Consider the following 12,881-nt stretch of genomic DNA (forward strand, 5'->3'; position numbering starts at 1 on the left):
GTAAGGATTAGACGCGAAGGAAGTAGAACTTAGGGAGAACTAACCGCGTCTGAAATGGACACTGAAACGCCCCGTCTGTATTGCCCTGTCCTTCTCTCCCCCTTGAAGGCCCAGGGTCCCCTGTGCTGGCTGACGGGCAGCCTTTGGGGAATCTTGGGATCCACTGTGGATTGCTTCATTGTTGGCTTAAGACTCAGCTTTTGAAGATCTGCTGTTAGTTTTTCACTTGTCAAATACGGTTATATCTCCTTTCACAATTATTTTCCATGTGAGGTTTTTTAAATAAACCCTCTATTGACATTTTAGTGGGGTTTCAGGAGGAAATAGAACATGGCCCGTGTTCTTTACCCAGTGTCACCATTCCATCTGTCTGATTCTGCCTGACCCGGGCTGCTAACATTAATCTTGCAGAAGTGACCAGTGGCTTCTGTGGCTCTGTTTTCAGTGCATACTTTTCTAAACTCCAGTCTGTGGCACTTGAATCTGTCTCCTCTTCAATCTCTGATCCTTTGGCTCCCAGGACTTTACTGTCTGTTCTCTGTTAATTCCTTTTCATTCTCCTCTATCAACTCCTTTCTTCCTCGACTGTTCCTTAAATATTAACTTTACCCCATGTCTTGCCCTCAGCATTATTTTCATCTCCTGTATTCTCCCAAGAGGCAAAGTAGCAGAACTAGCAGAACTAGCAGAACTAGCAGTTCTGCTATTAAGTAGTAGTAGTAAGGTGCAGGGCGGTGAGAAGGAATACAGCAGCCCTTGGCCTCATTTCTGGACTCTGCCTTTGCTAGCGTGAGACCTCAGTGAATTGTTAAGAGCCTGGAGTTACAAAGTGGTCATCTGTCACATGAGTGGATTCCGTGAGAAGATGGCATTAATGAATATGTACAGTTTATTGAACATTCTTATTTCCCCTTTGGTTTCGCTTCTCTCATCTGTCTCCCCTCCCTGCTACTGGTCAAATCTGAATGGCCAGCTTCTTCCTAAACGTGTGAGAGCCCCACAGAGCTTCAAACTAACGAGATCTGAAATTGAGGTTTGCCTTTGCCCCCTTTTGTTTTTATTTTATTACATTTATTGAGGCAACATTGGCTAATAACATTATACAGGGTGGGGCAAAAGTAGGTTTACTATTGTGAGTACATAAAACAGTTTATTCTTGTATTATTTACTATATTATTTTCCATACGAACAACTGTAAACCTACTTTTGCACCACCTGTATAGGTTTCAACTGTGCAGTTCTGTTGGGTTGGCCAAAAAGTTCATTTACTTTTTTCCATAAAATAAAAGATATTTTTCATTTCACCAATAACTTTAGTGATTTGGATATTTTGAGTATGTCAGCTATCTCCCGCGTGGTAGAATGTTGATTGTTCTCAATTAATTTCTCAATTTCATCGTTATCACCTTCAACTGGTCTACCTGACTGACCATGGAGCATCATCCAGCAAAAAAATCTCCAGCACGAAACTTCGCAAAACACTTTTGACACATTGGATCAGTCAAAACAGCACCTTCTCCATGCACTGCACAACTTCTTCTTCTTTTTTTTTTTTTTAGTTGTGTTTTTACCTTTCTTGAAATAATAAAGCATAATATGCCCAAAATGTTGTGTATTTTCTTCCATCTTCAGTATTAAAATGGCTACACAGCTCACCAATTTTGAAAAGTGTTTTTTACATGCACGCTGATATGAGAGCTGTCACAATACAATCTGACAAAATTGTTTCGAATGGAGTTAAAGACAACTAAACACTACTGGAGCCATCTTACGGGAAAAATGAACTTTTGGGCCAATCTGGTATATATCATCTGTATATTGCACTGTGTGTTCGCCATCCAAAGTTAGGTCGTCCCCGTCACCATATATCTGATCCCCCCGTACCCTCTCCTGCCTCTCGCCCCACTTCCCTTCCCTCTGGTAACCACCGTACTGTTGTCTCTGCCAGTGAGTTTGTGTTTGTCTTGCTTGTTGGTTTGTTGGTTTCAGTTTCACATCCCACGTATGACTGACATCATAGGGCGGTTGACTTTTTCCGTCGGACTGAATGTCACTTAGCATGATACTCACCGTGTTGTTGGAAATGACAGCATTTTGTCTTTTCTCGTGCCGTGTAGTATTCCGTTGTATACGTGTACTTCATCTTCTTTACCCAGTCATCTGTTGAAGGGCACTTCCATTGTTTCCATGTCTTGGCTGCCAGTGGCTTTTCCCCCTTTTAAATTGGCTCTTTCTCCTGTCCTCTGTTTCCTGTGTCAGTTTCCTCTTCCTCCTGTTCTCACTCCTAGGCTTGTCTTTACCCCTCCCACTGCCCCTGCTGGGGAGGGCAGGTGTGCCTCCTGGGATGGTAGTTGAAACGCAACTGCTGTGAGTGCTGGGGCTGAAGGGAGTGTGGTTAGAATAGGAAGAGGGGTGAGGGTCTTTAACTCAGAGCCTCGCCATCTCTCCTGTGCATCAGCCTCATACCTGAGTTCTGGTACTCCAGTCCATTCTTAACATTGTCCTTTTTTTTTTTGAAAATAAGTTTAAACATGTTACTTCCCTACTTAGAAACCTCTGTTGGTCACTTACTACTTCTGGACCAGAATACAACTCATTGACACAAGGTCCTTTATACCTCAGCCTTTCTTGCCACTCGCCTACCCAGCACACCACACACAGCCCTCTGGCCACACTGCATTTCTCACTGTGTCTCAGGTTCCTTGTGCCTTACCACAGCCACTGCCTTTCTCCACGCGGTGCTCTGTTCCCAGCTCTCTCCCCTCCTAGTTTATTCCCGTTGCCGTTGTTCATCCTTTGTCAGCTTTCTTCTCCCAGCTGTGGTGGTTCTGTGTTCTCCCAACACCTGTTTATACCCCTTTTAGGTCACCTTTTGGGTCATAGGGCTGTGAAATTGTATATGCATCTATTTTCCTCCTTCGTGTATCTACCACAGTATTCTCTGGTGTTCAGTTTTTTTAGTGACTGAGCATGAATGAAGAGTTTGTGAATTTTGGTCTCTGTTATTTGCCTGTTGACTTTAAGATAAGTGGACCTCATTAGCTCTAGTCAGTTGATTAGCAGCTGATAGGTCAGCCATCTCCATTCTGGGCTTCAAGGCTTGGTATATTTTATAAAGTAGCTGGGCCTAAGAAGTGCATTGCAGGTGATAAGAATTGTGGTTATTTGCACTGAAGGTCAGTGTGTTCCTTGCTGTATTTTTTAAAATCCCTATTCATCTTAAAATTCTCAAAGTAGTCTTTACAACCAGGCAGAAATTATGGCAGTTGAATACTTAACCATCAGGATGCGTTCATTGCTCTAAGTGGCACGCTGTGCAGAAAGAACAGAACAGATTTTAGATTTTTTAGCAATCCTTTTATCATGATTCTAGGGAACATGAGGACTTCTTAGTCTCCGTGTGTTTAGAAAATAGTGTTGTACTTAAAGTAAGTGCATGTCGTTACTAGTACCCAGTAGGTGCCTCACTGCGAACGCTTCTGTACTGCAGCCGGGGTGCTCATCAGAACCCCTTGGTTCCAAGTGCCAGATGAGGGAAAGACGCTGCTTTGAACGGATGCTTGGCCCAGAATTGCAGCCCTGTTCCTGAGTAGAACCACTGTGATTTTCCTTTGAAAGTAATTATAAATATGTAGACGATTGACGTTCTTCTCACATTTGTGATGTTGGGAATGAAGGTATATTCCAAAGTAAACATTTGTGGCCAATTTTTTTGGCTCAGATTACTATGACATGGAATCCATGGTCTATGCAGACACAAGATCATTTATTCTGAAGAAGCCAAGGCTGTCTGAGGAAGTAGTAGTGGCATCAAACCAAGAGTCGGGGATGAAGACTGCAGATACCCTTCGGGTACTTTCAGGACACCTTATGCAGACACGGTAGATGGTTTCTTTTTCTTGTGTAGCTAATTTGTGTTGATTAGACAGTGCAGGTTAACTGTTAGTTCCCAATTCCCTCCTCCCCATCCTAGCCCTCAGTGTAGAGTGCTTTTATTGATTCAGTAGGCCATATACTAAGCCAAATTCAGTTTTCAAATATTCCAGTTCATCCTTCTTGATCAGAAATCCATTACACTACACAGTAAGTCAGCATATGATTTAGCTGTTAATCAGATTCTTTTCACATGTACACCCAGGAAATGAGATTGCAAAGGCTAGGTGATCAAAATCAGGAAATCTTTCCAGAGAGAGTTAGCTAATTGGGTTGGGTTGATTCTTCACTTAGAAAATTGACCAAATGTTCTAACAAACATACAGATAATAAAGTCCGTGTAAATGTAGACTGCTGGCTGTTGCGGTCTGGGAATAGATGCTGACATTTCAGCCTATTTCCATGTGACTCTGTGGGGATCTAATGGATGGTGGGGGCTCAGGTTGAGCAGAGACTGTCCTTAGTGCAGCCTAGAGGGCGCTGGCGAGGATGCCACAGTGGTGGCGCAGCCATGGTGTGGTAGCAGGAGTCCACTGACGCTCACCTGGAAGTCCTACAGAGTCTGGTCTTTACTGAAGACACACACAGCCAGTTAAGGGAGTTAGGGATGGTTCTGCTGAAGAGCACATTGGGAGGCTCAGCTTTCTGTGTTTGTTCCCTAATTCTATGGTATTTTCTATCTATCTGGCAGAGATCTTGTACAACCAGATAAACCTGCAAGTCCCAAGTTTATAGTGACGCTGGATGGTGTTCCCAGCCCCCCAGGATACATGTCAGATCAAGAGGAGGACATGTGCTTTGAAGGAATGAAACCTGTAAACCAAACTGCAGCCTCAAACAAGGGACTCAGAGGTCTGCTCCACCCACAGCAGTTGCAGTTGATGAGCAGGCAGCTTGACGACCCAAACGGCAGCTTCCCTCCCGGTGCTGTCCTTGAGAAGGGAGTCCTTGCCGTGCTTGTTTCTCTGCTTGAGTGAATAGTGGTTGGAGGCCTTGCTTTCATCTATTATTCTCTAGTGGCCCTTTTTCTTTTTTCCAGACATAACAGCCAGTTACATTGGAGAGTCTCTCCTGTGTGTGTTGTGTAGATTGGCTGTTATTCCAGTCTAAACGGTGTTGAGCCATGGAAACCAAAAGAACACCTCTTACTATGCATGTTAATTATGCATGTTAAAGGGTGAACCATTGTTCCTGATTTCTGTTTGCCTGTTTTTAAAAAAGAAACCACTCATTACTTTCCTCTTGTACCAGCAGTAGTCTCTCGTAATTAACTTGACAGAAAAGTGAATTTGGATTTTGATGCTATTTCTACTTCACTGTAATTCCCTTGAGTGGAGTTCTTCACCTAATCTGTCAAAATACTTAATTGGAGGTTTAGAAAAGACCTTATATTTAAATTAATATTTAAGCATAGTATTTAGAAGTCAACTCAATTCAGGTAGCGACATGCTTTTAGGCGGATGAGCCTTTCTCCTCGTGGCTTCTTCTCGCTGGGTCCCAGTGGCGGGCACAGCCCTGCTGATCATTTTCATGTTCAGGATAGAGAAAAACCACGCTCCTCAGACCTTCTCGCATTCCTAGAAACACCTTCTTTGGCAGGGGAGACAATTACTGAATCTCAAAAATGAACAGTATTAAAAAAACACAGGTTTTGAAATTTTTCCAAATTTCTTGGCAGTGATAGGAAAATATATTAAATTTCTTTTTAGTAGCTAAAAATAGAATAGCCCTTGGGGACTTGAGTGACTAGAGATCATTATCATCTTGAACTGAAGGAGACAGTACTGTTTTGATTGGTGGAGGAAGTTGAAAATGTGACCCTGCTGAGAAAGGAAGAACAATTTTGAAATGGTAACGAAGGTGGTAAGAACTGCAATAGGCACCTTGACCTTGTGTTTTCTGTCTAAAAGTAAGAGAAGATGCTCGTGTTTGACTACTTTGGTTTTCTGCTTGGTAGCTTTATTTTTTGGTATGTTAGGGTCTAGTTTTATCTAAATGTAGACGTCCGTGTTAGGCTTTATTAATGTGTATGTCATAGCGTGACACTCCAGATACCATGCTAGCAGAAATTCTTGCCAAGGTTGCCCAAGTTACGGAGACAGCTGTAGTGAGTGGGAGCCTCTCTTGCCAGTGCTTTGCCCTGGGGCCCTCCATATTTCGCTGCTGCTGGAGGCTGAGGCCGGAGAGGGTCCTGAGTAACGGCCACAAAAGTCTGTGGTCTGTCTTGCTCTCCCCCTCCAAGCAGGGAGTTTGGAACTTCGTCATTGCTTATGGTGGCTTTCTGTTTAGTGTTTCAAGGATGGTGCCAACAGCAGCAGCCGCCGTTTAAGCCACCACCACTGGCCATTATATGGAAGTACAGATGTTATAGCTCGCAGTAAAAAGCGAATTTGCCTCTTTAAAACATAAACGGGAAAATTTTTAATAGCTTATGAAGTAAATGTGAGGGAAAACCAGTCATAACCTTCGTATATATGACTTCACATTTCTATTCAAAAGATATTTTTCTTGTAAAGAACTTAACTTCCTTAATATGCTTGTGAGTCTCTAGCCACTTCACTTTCCAGCCAGCCTGCGCTTGGCTGTTCTGTTGCCTTCTTTCATTGGCCTGGGTCGTCGTGTGTATACCAGGCTAAAGTCTGTTCTGTAGGAAGCAGGTAAGACAGACACATTTTGTCTGCAGGGGTGACGCAGAAACCATTTAAATTCTGGGAAAACAACTCTGGCCCCACCAGATTTTATTTGAGACCAAGGATACTTTTAATAATGATTTATTCATTTTTTAAAGCAGCATGGAAAGTTTATATATCAGGCATACTCATAATACCTCCCTGACGGTCCTGACCAGGCATCAGGATGGGACTTGTGCGCCTCGTTGTCCTGCACCGAGGACTGGAGTGGGGTCACTGGTGCGACAGTGCTCAGAACACCGGCTGCTGCATTGTTAGGTGTTGCATTCTTGTCTACCTTTAACCATAAACCCGAAGGGAGATGTTATTTTCTCTTTGCATAAGAGAGGAAACTGAAGTACAGGGAGGTCAGCTACACTTGCCCGGGGTGTCTGCCTCCCTCTGCCAGGAAGGTGCAGAGCCAGCTTCGAGCACCTGGCCCGGTGGGGCCACGGGTGTCATCGAAGGGCTGTCAGCTTTCGTGAGCACGAGTGTGAACAGTGTGGGTAATGCCCACGACGCAGACATGGGGGAGGCTAGTTGTCTTGGGCCAGAAGATAGGCAGCTCCTTAGGCCTATCAGGTGTCATTTTATTTGGTTTATTGTGTGTTTTAAATTTGAATTGGTTGCCAGCATTTAAAATTTAGATGTCGTGTGAAAAGGTTTTTGGCTTTCCTAGTCAGGAGACAATCTGGCACCAGGGGTCCCACTTTCGGAAGCCACAGTAACTGACATCACAGTTGGGTGGGGCCAGATGAGTGGGTGGCGGTGAGCCCGTGGATGGTGTGGGCATTGTCTCCAGTCAGCTCTCCCCCGTACCTGTTTGCTCCACGCCAGGGCTGTCTGCTGCTGGTCACCTTTACACCAGTCAGGCGCACTCTGTCGGGTGATCTGCTGGGTAGTGACATTTGTGGCCCATGTCACACAAAAATCTTTTCCTCGCTCGGTAGACATTGGTGTGGGTTTACCACCTGCACTTAGAAAACCGTGTGTGCCTCAGTGAACGGGGAGACTTTGTGTCTGGACCGCTGATAATCTTGCCTGAATGAGAATTAGTTCATATTCTTTATCAGCTTGTGCTTTCAATTGCCTTTCATTTTATCGGCTTGCTAGTTGACATCTTCCCTCTCCCGTATTTACTTCAGCCCCGAGGTGGCTTGGAGAACGGGAGTGCTCTCTGGGAGCACCTGGGCTTGAGCTGCAGCAGCGCCGTCCGCCTTCTTTCGCAGTGGGAACCGCAGTCTGCTTCCTGGGCATCGTGTGCGGGCTTCTGTTGCCCGTGTTGATCTGATTATCTGGACACATTTATTTCATAAGACTGTACACATAGAAGATAAGATTTTAAGGCTGGGTTTTGAGGGAAATTTACAGTTAATGAGATACTTCCAATTTCTCTCCCTGGGTAGCCGAGATGAGCGAACTGAGTGTGGCACCGAAACCAGAGAAGCTTTTGGAGCGCTGCAAGTACTGGCCCGCCTGTAAAAATGGCGATGAGTGTGCTTACCATCACCCCGTGTCGCCTTGCAAGTGAGTAGCAGCAAACAGATTCTGGTTCGCAGCCTAATTCCTGTTACTGGACGGCGTATTTTGTTTGGTTTTAATGGTCCTGAATGCAGTGGCACTGGCCAGGCCCCGCCCCCAAACAGCCTGCTGGTGTGTGTGTGTGGTAGAGGGTGGGACGGCAGCTGGAGTCTCCATGCCTCAGACTCAGGATTCTGTACATTTAAGGAGATGAGTGTATGGTGACTACCCGGTTTCTGTGTGTTGTTCATACACACACGTTTAAAGCAGTGGGGCAAACGTGTGATAGGAAGTGAGCAAACATTTTGGACTTGGGCATAATTTCTCTTTACCAGCTGGCTGATCAGTGGAATAAGGTCTGAGGGGTGGCTTTTAGATTTGTCCCGTTGGTGGCATCTGTCCACGCTTTAGGAAATTTTGATGTGACAGTCATTGGGTGTATATAGGGAGATCATGGGTGGGCCTCTTTTTTTGGTAGCGGTGCTCTGCACATGTATTGTGCTCACTATAGAGTTTACTTCATGAGGTATGATAAACACGCACCTTAATAACAGAGTAAGTGGTATGATTCTCATCAGGTTTGAGTTGAAAAGCTGTTAGAGCCCCAGGCGTTGGAATAGACAGTTGTGTCCTGTTTTGTTATATGGCCTCATTTAAAACTGGGGTTTCTTTTGTTACTTGTCTCAAAACAAGTAGTGATAGAATATAAGTATTAGGAGCCCCTCTACAAAAAACAAACGCAGCCCCGGCCAGGTTGCCAGGTGGGTTGGAGCATTGTTCCTGTACATCGAAAAGGTTGCAGGCTCAGTCCGCAGCCCGGGCGTGTATGGGAGGCAACCAATCAGTGTTTTTCTCTCTCACATCAGTCTTTCTCCACCCCATCCCCCCCCCCCCGCCCCCTAATCAATAAAAACATCCTTGGGTGAGGATTTTTTTTTTTTAATTATTTTATTGCTGTTCAAGTACAGTTGTCCGCATTTACCCCCCCCACTCCCCCCCCCCCCCCCCCCCCCGCTTCCATCCCCTCTTTGGTTTTGCCCACGTGTCCTTTATAGTTGTTCCTGATGGGTAAGGATTTTTTTTTTATGTTTTTTTAAAATAATTCATTGAGAATATTAAATGTGACTATGCTTTTTTTTAGAGCTTTCCCCAATTGTAAATTTGCTGAAAAATGTCTGTTTGTCCATCCAAATTGTAAATACGATGCAAAATGTACTAAACCAGACTGCCCCTTCACTCACATGAACAGAAGAATTCCAATACTGCCTCCAAAACCAGGTTAGTGACTTTGCACACTACTGTACTTGGGTAAGAAAAAATTAAATACGACGTTTTGTGACTATAAACTGAATTAAAAAGAAACAGGAATATTTTCAAAACTGTATCAGTTAATGTAACCAGTCTCCAAAGAGGAAGTGTACACATACTATAGTGTTTTTAAGTATTTACCTTGACTCAATGAATATATGTCTCCTCATTGTATTTTAATTTTAAAGTCCCCATAAAAACATCAGAATTCATTAAAAATCATTATACCAAGTAAATTTGATCAATGTTTGCCCTTATTTTTGTCAGCAGTTCTGACACCATCACCATCTTCTAATAGTCAGCTCTGCCGTTACTTCCCTGCTTGTAAGAAAATGGAATGTCCCTTCTATCATCCAAAAGTAAGAATTTTGATTTTCCCCAAAATGAATTTAGTAACGTCAGTGTGAGACCTGGAAGGTCCTAAGCAAATTGAACGTCTCCCCTGCCCCTCCATCTCATTCAGCTCCTTGTTTGTCAGAGTTAACTTGATGGTATTGAAGATCTTTAAGTTACTCCTCAGTGGCACTCAGCCCAGGTCCCCTTAGGCCGAGGGGTATGAAACTATTGAACGTTACTATCCTAAGCTCCCAGGAGAGTAGAGCTCACTTTTGCTGGTCAGTTTCCATTGTTCTCTGCCCCCTAAGCACGTGGGCGGGTTTGTTTGGTTTGTTTCTGCACCTCAGTTCCACAACTGAGATGATGAAGTCCAGTGGTGCTGCGTCCTGCTTACTACCACCCGGACTGACACTGAGGATTTTAACTGTCTGTGTACTAAAGGCTGGTTGATGTTCAGTTGCTCGGAGTGAATCATCTTCTGAAATAGCAGCCTGAAGGCCATACAAAGGCCTTCACTTCCCCGACTGCAGTTGGGCATGGAGGAGGGCACTCAGTGGAGAATATAAGGGTGTTAGGCAGGACATGCAGGGTGACTGTTGGCATGGATTAGAAGTTTATTATATGCTAACGTTCTTTTTGGAATTTGACTTGAGATTATTTGACTAGGATTGTGTGTGTTGGGGGTTGTTCATTTTTCCAGGTTTCAGCAGTAGTAAAATGAATGTTATACACCCTGTCTTTTGCCCCATTAATGTCAGGGTGGGCTGGTCATTGTCATCTCAGGTTGCTGTTTTTATCTTTATTAGCCTTGCACATGTTAAAACTCTGTTCTCTCTTCTTAGCACTGTAGATTTAACACTCAGTGTACGAGGCCTGACTGTACGTTTTACCATCCCACCATTACTGTACCACCACGACATGCCTTGAAATGGATTCGGCCTCAAACCAGGTAGTTAAAATTAGTTTTCCTAATGTCATCTCAAATACTATGCTCATGTGTCATTTCTTAAATTTATAAGCATACAGATTTGGAGTAAACTATCACTTGATTTTTCATTGATGTTTAATTTTAAAAGGGTCCAAAGGACCCTTTTTGTTTTATCTAGCAGTTGCTATTTCCCTAGCTCATCTCTGGATCTGATTTCTTTTATAACTTCTTAATATACAGTAAGGCCTTCAAGAGTTAGACTGCTTACAAGTCTGACGCCCCCTTTCTCACACATTAGTAATTGCACAACATTGAAAGGAAGTTTCAGGGCATTTTAATGTGGCCTGTAAGTTTAGATACATGGTATCTTTTATGTATCTTACATAATTTTTCTTTTAAAATCTGATATTTATATAATAATCTGTAAAACAAGTATTCATTGTCTGAAAATACTTAGTTAAGGTATGTGGTATATAGGGATGTAAAGCAGTTAATTAAAATTGTTGGTTTTGTTTATTTAGTGAATAACACCCAGTCCTACCTGGCAGAAGATTGTGACGTTTGAAAGTTTCCATCTACTGATGAAAGAGATTCTATAGAACTTGTCAAATCTTTGAAACTTGGAATATATTGCTTTCACAATATGAAGTTTATTGCCTCTCTGAAGTATCTAATTTTTCAAGTTTGTAAGTTTATTAAGTGGTTTTAACATTGGGTGTTTTGTTGTTGTGTGCCTTGTTTTTGACTACGGAAAGACAGTTTAAGGAAAAACTAAATTCTATTAAAATACATGGTGTGTTTGTACACTGCTGTTTCTAGTATCAGCATGTACAATGTGGTGATATTGTCAGTACTGAGAATCCAGTTTGGCCTCTACACCACTCTGTGTGCGTGTGCATGTGCGTGTGTGTGTGGGGGGGGGGGGGGAGAGAGAGAGAGAGGGAGGAGCATCCTTATTCCGAAAATTGGATTGCTGCTTTCACTTTTTCCAGGGATTAGAAGCTTCCATAGAAGCTTAATAACCCACTAAAAACAGGAGTGGCAAGGAGTGCTGAGGTGGCAAGAGTCCATCCAGCTTTTTAATTTTAAGTGATTTAAGTTTAAAAAGCATGATAATACAGGCTCCTCAGGTTGCTTGTTGCTTTGGTCAGTGGTTCCCAAACAGCTTCCTTCACCTTCTGGGTAAGGGAGTGAGGTGGGTGGGGAGGGTGAAAATAGCTAGAATGGCAACAGCAAAAAAAGAACAATTCCTTAAAATGTTTTCATTTACTGTTAACATATGCTTTTAAAATAAGTATTTTGGGGAACTACATTATCACAAAATTATACAAATTTTTTACAAGTATATATACATAAGTATCAGAGAACAGACTTTAAACTCACAGAATTATAGATATATATATTCTCCCATTCTGAAAAACAACATTCTCAGAAATAACTCCACAGAAAAATATGGTTACTGAAGATAATTTTTAAATGTAGAAATTAGATTTCAGTAGTGTATTTTAAATGACAGACTGTAATTACAGAGATCAGATGGATAAATTGCAAAATAGGACTAAACTTTTGGACTACTGAATTAAAACAGTTCTGTATGTGTGGTTTTTAAATTTTTTAAGGCAAGAAGTGTCAAATACTTCAGAATTAAACAGATCACTGATTTTAAAGCCTCAATGTATAGTTTTTAAAAAAGTAAAGCTAAAAGTTGTTTAGAAAAAAGATTAATGCAAGGGATAATAAAGACTCAAGCATTCTGAGGATCAAATTAAGCTGTAAAAAAAAACTCAGTGACTTCTGCAGTCACATACCTACCCAAGAGATAATAAAACCACGTGTCTGCTAAAGTCCGTGTCTGAAAGCCTGCAAGCAGCAGTCTGGTTTTCTATGGCGTTGCCTTTCCTTTGGGAGGAGGTTCAACCAGTCATTACACGGTGTTGTAAGGTGCACTTGGCTGTGCCGTTACAGGAAGGACAAAGTGCAGAGGGCTGTTGTGGGGTGAGGTGCCCATCCCACTGCGTCCTAAGACCTGTTCCATCGAATGTAAGGCATTTGTTCATTGCAGTGTTAGTTACTAGAGATGCTTTACATTTCTGCCTAAGAAACTCATTTTAAAATTCTATTTCCGGAAATTTAAAAAGACTTTTAGTATCGTTTCTACATGGTATATATAGCTGCATTGTCATAAT

At 42.6% G+C, this 12,881-nt stretch overlaps 1 protein-coding gene across 10 annotated transcripts in view; it reads left to right on the plus strand.

Annotated features, from left to right (window-relative positions):
* The window catches only part of ZC3H14 (zinc finger CCCH-type containing 14), a 46,233-nt gene extending 34,890 nt beyond the window's left edge, over window positions 1–11,343 (plus strand). For 3 of the 10 annotated variants that reach the window (XM_024568389.4, XM_024568393.4, XM_045201947.3), the window contains 7 exons: window positions 3,722–3,881; window positions 4,625–4,857; window positions 8,009–8,129; window positions 9,265–9,401; window positions 9,699–9,790; window positions 10,610–10,716; window positions 11,217–11,343. In XM_024568389.4, the coding sequence (XP_024424157.1) occupies window positions 3,722–3,881; window positions 4,625–4,857; window positions 8,009–8,129; window positions 9,265–9,401; window positions 9,699–9,790; window positions 10,610–10,716; window positions 11,217–11,223 (857 nt within the window). In that variant the 3' untranslated portion in view covers window positions 11,224–11,343. The remainder of the gene's footprint in view (window positions 1–3,721; window positions 3,882–4,624; window positions 4,858–8,008; window positions 8,130–9,264; window positions 9,402–9,698; window positions 9,791–10,609; window positions 10,717–11,216) is intronic. The other 7 variants (XM_024568390.4, XM_024568394.4, XM_024568397.4 and 4 more) reach the window with 4 other exon arrangements.
* Window positions 11,344–12,881: the final 1,538 nt, after the last annotated feature.

Source organism: Desmodus rotundus, chromosome 7 (assembly GCF_022682495.2).
Source record: "Desmodus rotundus isolate HL8 chromosome 7, HLdesRot8A.1, whole genome shotgun sequence".
In the NCBI taxonomy this organism is placed as follows: Eukaryota; Metazoa; Chordata; class Mammalia; order Chiroptera; family Phyllostomidae; genus Desmodus; species Desmodus rotundus.